This window comes from Triticum urartu, chromosome 5 (genome assembly GCF_003073215.2).
Source record: "Triticum urartu cultivar G1812 chromosome 5, Tu2.1, whole genome shotgun sequence".
NCBI classification, from domain to species: domain Eukaryota; kingdom Viridiplantae; phylum Streptophyta; class Magnoliopsida; order Poales; family Poaceae; genus Triticum; species Triticum urartu.
In genome coordinates, this window is record NC_053026.1 from 468,248,157 (window position 1) to 468,251,687 (window position 3,531).

Here is a 3,531-nt window from a genome sequence, read left to right on the forward strand (position 1 = left end):
TTGAGACCTTTTTTTTTCAAATGTTGGTACTGTCGTTTTTTTCATTCAATTTCCGTCTTCAAGTGTTAGTTGTACTTCTACATTTGCTTTCTCCAAAATGAATTATCATTTTTTTTTTGGATAAGTAGCTTGTTAGTTCACTTTTCAACTTGCTTATTTCTTTATTTTTATTTCTGCAGCTGGATTTACAAGCAACACGAGAAAATTTTGTCTTTCATCTTGTGACAAAACAAGTACAACCGAATTAAACTACTATTTTTCAAGGAATTTATGGATAAATATGTTACAAGATTGATGTCTATTCACTTTTTTCTTGCAATTTGATTTTAAATCAATTTTTTTACAACAATCATGTTGCAGCTCTGAACTAAACATCCAGTTAACCTGAAATGCAGGCTTCACATGTCTTGCACTAAGCAATAACATATGATCAAACATGAGCAGTTTCCATCACTTATGTTGTCCTAGCTTCAAAAAGTGAAGAAAGAACCATCTTCCAAATTGTAATAGGAATTGTAGAGTGAGTACTTTCCTTCTTGTTAAGTTTTTGTGCAACTTCAAGCATTGCAGGTATAATTCCTCAAAAAATAGCCGATGAGCATTTTTCACCTATGAGCATTTTTCTCAAAGCATAGGGTGAACTTTTTTTTTGTCAAATAGCTGATGAAAATTCTTTCAGTGACAACGTATACTATCATCAATGTTATGTTCTCTTTTTCTCCATTTTTGTGTAATTGCCATCATTTCACCTAAAAACACTGAAGTTTCTATGCAACTACAAAGAGTTGCACGTAGCTGACGAAAATTCTTTCAACACACTCTGAAAGTACACTATAATCATTTTATGTGCTTTTTTCATCTTTCCTGTTCAATGATTCATTGTCTTTGAGAAATCGAAAGAAAGTAGCTTTTTTTAGACATTCAAAATAAATTAGTTTTTTTACAAGATCAAAAGCAAGTAGCTAGGAGAAGAAAATCAGAAAAAAAAATTGAGACAGAGAAGAAATTCACATGAAGAAACTATGCTCACCGAGCGAATGAACGAACGAACGAGCGAACGAAACGGGCTGGGCCCAAGAGAACCGTTTCTTCAGGGACGAGAGACACCTTCTGTCTCGCAGCAAGCGGCAGACGGGCTTTATCCGAGAGTCTAAGCGGGTCATTGGGCCGAGAACGCGGCGGCCCATCGCGCCGATCCCACCACCTAGGGTTTCTCCTCGCCCGCCGTGAGATAAGACCCCCTCACACCCCCGCCCGAACGGCTTCTCCCTCCCCCCCTACGCCGCCGCCGCCGCCGCCCGCCCGCCCGCCCGCTCCGCCGCAGTTCTCCCAAGGTACCGCTAACTCACTTCCGCGCAGATGAGCACGCTCTCGGTTCCGGATCTTCTCACCTCGAGTTTCCTCTGTGCGCTGTGCAGATGGCGGTGCCTCTGCTGAAGAAGGCGATCGTGAAGAAGAGGGTGAAGCACTTCAAGAGGGCGCACAGCGACCGCTACATCGGCCTCAAGGTGAGACCCCGACCGCTCGCTCTCGCCGTCGCTCGCTCGGCTTCTCTTCCAGAACCGCGCCATTTTTCTAGATGGATTACCCTTGGCTTAGTTCATGTGGGGTTCGGGCGGCTGCCCGACCTCCTCTGCTAGCTCTCGATGCGTGGATCTGGTTTAGATGTCCCGTTAATTAGCTGGCGTCGTCTGCGTAATCGTGGCTATAAAATTGGGACTTGTGGTTGATGTTTTGTGAACATGGTAGGGGGTGGTTTTGTTGTAAGATGAACTGTAGTATTGCATCGTGGTCATTCATTCACGGTCTATCTTTTCTGTAGACACCACTGAGTCGTATGGTGCTCTGTAGTGCTAGAAATTTCCTTCTAAGATGTTGTGTTTGTTCTTGAGAGCTCATTGTGGAAAACCCCCCTTGTTTTATGGAATCCACTAAGAAAAATTCAAAATGTTTTGAGATCCCACTGCACACTGGTTGAGCCTAGACATACCACCCCGCGATGCCAGGCACATGTGACCGGTAACGTGCAGCATGACAAAATCTTGGGTGTTAGACTTGGGAGACGTGCTGCTGCTGCAGCGGAAGGACTATGCAACTTTGTTCTAAATGTTGGGTGTAGCCTTGTGAGCCTGGTCTGGTTATGCATAACTGTTGCATTTTGCATGATGTAAATTAATATACCATGAAAGCTTGTTGGTACATCAGTTTCTTCAAGTGTCTTGGATTTTATCCTGGCGTGCACAGCACTCCTGCAATGTTTCTGGAAAACAAAGTCCGATATCCTCGAATTTGGACGACTCATTTAGCTGAAACTAGTCTCTGCACCATATGCTATCTATCTGCGGGTGTTATTCGGTCATTCCTTCACAATGTTTGTATGCTTATGTAATAAATAGTCGCCATAAAGGATTCAGTATATCGACTGTATTAACAACACATACGTTTTTCTGTTTTATTATTGATAGTTTCAAGTTATCTAATGTGTTAACTAATTCACCTGTTCTGCTCTTATTTATAGCAAAGCTGGCGTAGGCCAAAGGGTATCGACTCCCGCGTCAGGCGGAAGTTCAAGGGATGCACCTTGATGCCCAACATTGGGTACGGTTCAGACAAGAAGACCAGGCACTACCTGCCCAACAAGTTCAAGAAGTTCGTTGTCCACAATGTCTCTGAGCTGGAGCTGCTTATGATGCACAACAGGTATGCATTTCAAAACTACTCACCAATCTTGGTTTGTTATCAGGAGATCTGCAGTTATCACCTATCATTGTTCATTGCTCGATCATGCAGCGTTTGCTAATGACTATCATCTTTCTGCAAACAGGACCTACTGTGCCGAGATCGCACACAATGTGTCCACACAGAAGCGCAAGGCGATCGTTGAGCGTGCTGCGCAGCTGGATGTTGTGGTCACCAACAAGCTTGCCAGGCTCCGCAGCCAGGAGGACGAGTAAAGCATTATCTAGTCAACTAGTCTTGGTTGCTACCTTTGTAGTAGACGTTACATCCCTGTTTGAGAAGAAAAATACTGCCATTTTGCTAGATTTCATGTATGAACTGCCTTTTTGGTGTGAGCAATGGTGAAATGTACTATCTGGTTTTGTCGGTTGCACGTGTTGAATTACGCAAACGTCTTGATGTATGCACTTGAAATTTGAGTAGAGACCTGTGTGTTTTGGTTGATGCAATTGCTGTTATTGTTCCTGGAACGTTTTGTGGTGCTGTTGCTATTTCTTCTTACCGGAAAGAAGTTTGAGAATGGCTACACGTCAGTTGCCTGATTTTCAAATTTGGGTCAGGCAATCGTTTTTGGCCGTTGGTTGCAGATTGAACGGTGGGCAGCCCTTCTTCCTCCAGCTTCTTCCCCAGGCCGCCTCTAGCTGAGCCCGTGACCGGTTTTTTTCTCCGGTGGAGACCTGCCACCGCCCCCGTCCTAAACCCTAAGATAGATAATAGGGTGGCTCTCCGGCTCGCTCGGGCATCCTAAACCCTAAGATAGATAATGGGGTGGCTCTCCGGCTCACTCGGGCA

At 44.3% G+C, this 3,531-nt stretch overlaps 1 protein-coding gene across 1 annotated transcript; it reads left to right on the top strand.

The window, feature by feature from the left end:
- Positions 1 to 1,185: 1,185 nt before the first annotated feature.
- Positions 1,186 to 3,161, top strand: LOC125509899 (60S ribosomal protein L32-1-like). The gene is made up of 4 exons (XM_048674927.1): positions 1,186 to 1,334; positions 1,419 to 1,508; positions 2,519 to 2,700; positions 2,825 to 3,161. Exons 2-4 carry the CDS (start codon positions 1,419 to 1,421, stop codon positions 2,952 to 2,954), a joined length of 402 nt encoding a protein of 133 aa, XP_048530884.1. The 5' UTR covers positions 1,186 to 1,334; the 3' UTR covers positions 2,955 to 3,161.
- Positions 3,162 to 3,531: the final 370 nt, after the last annotated feature.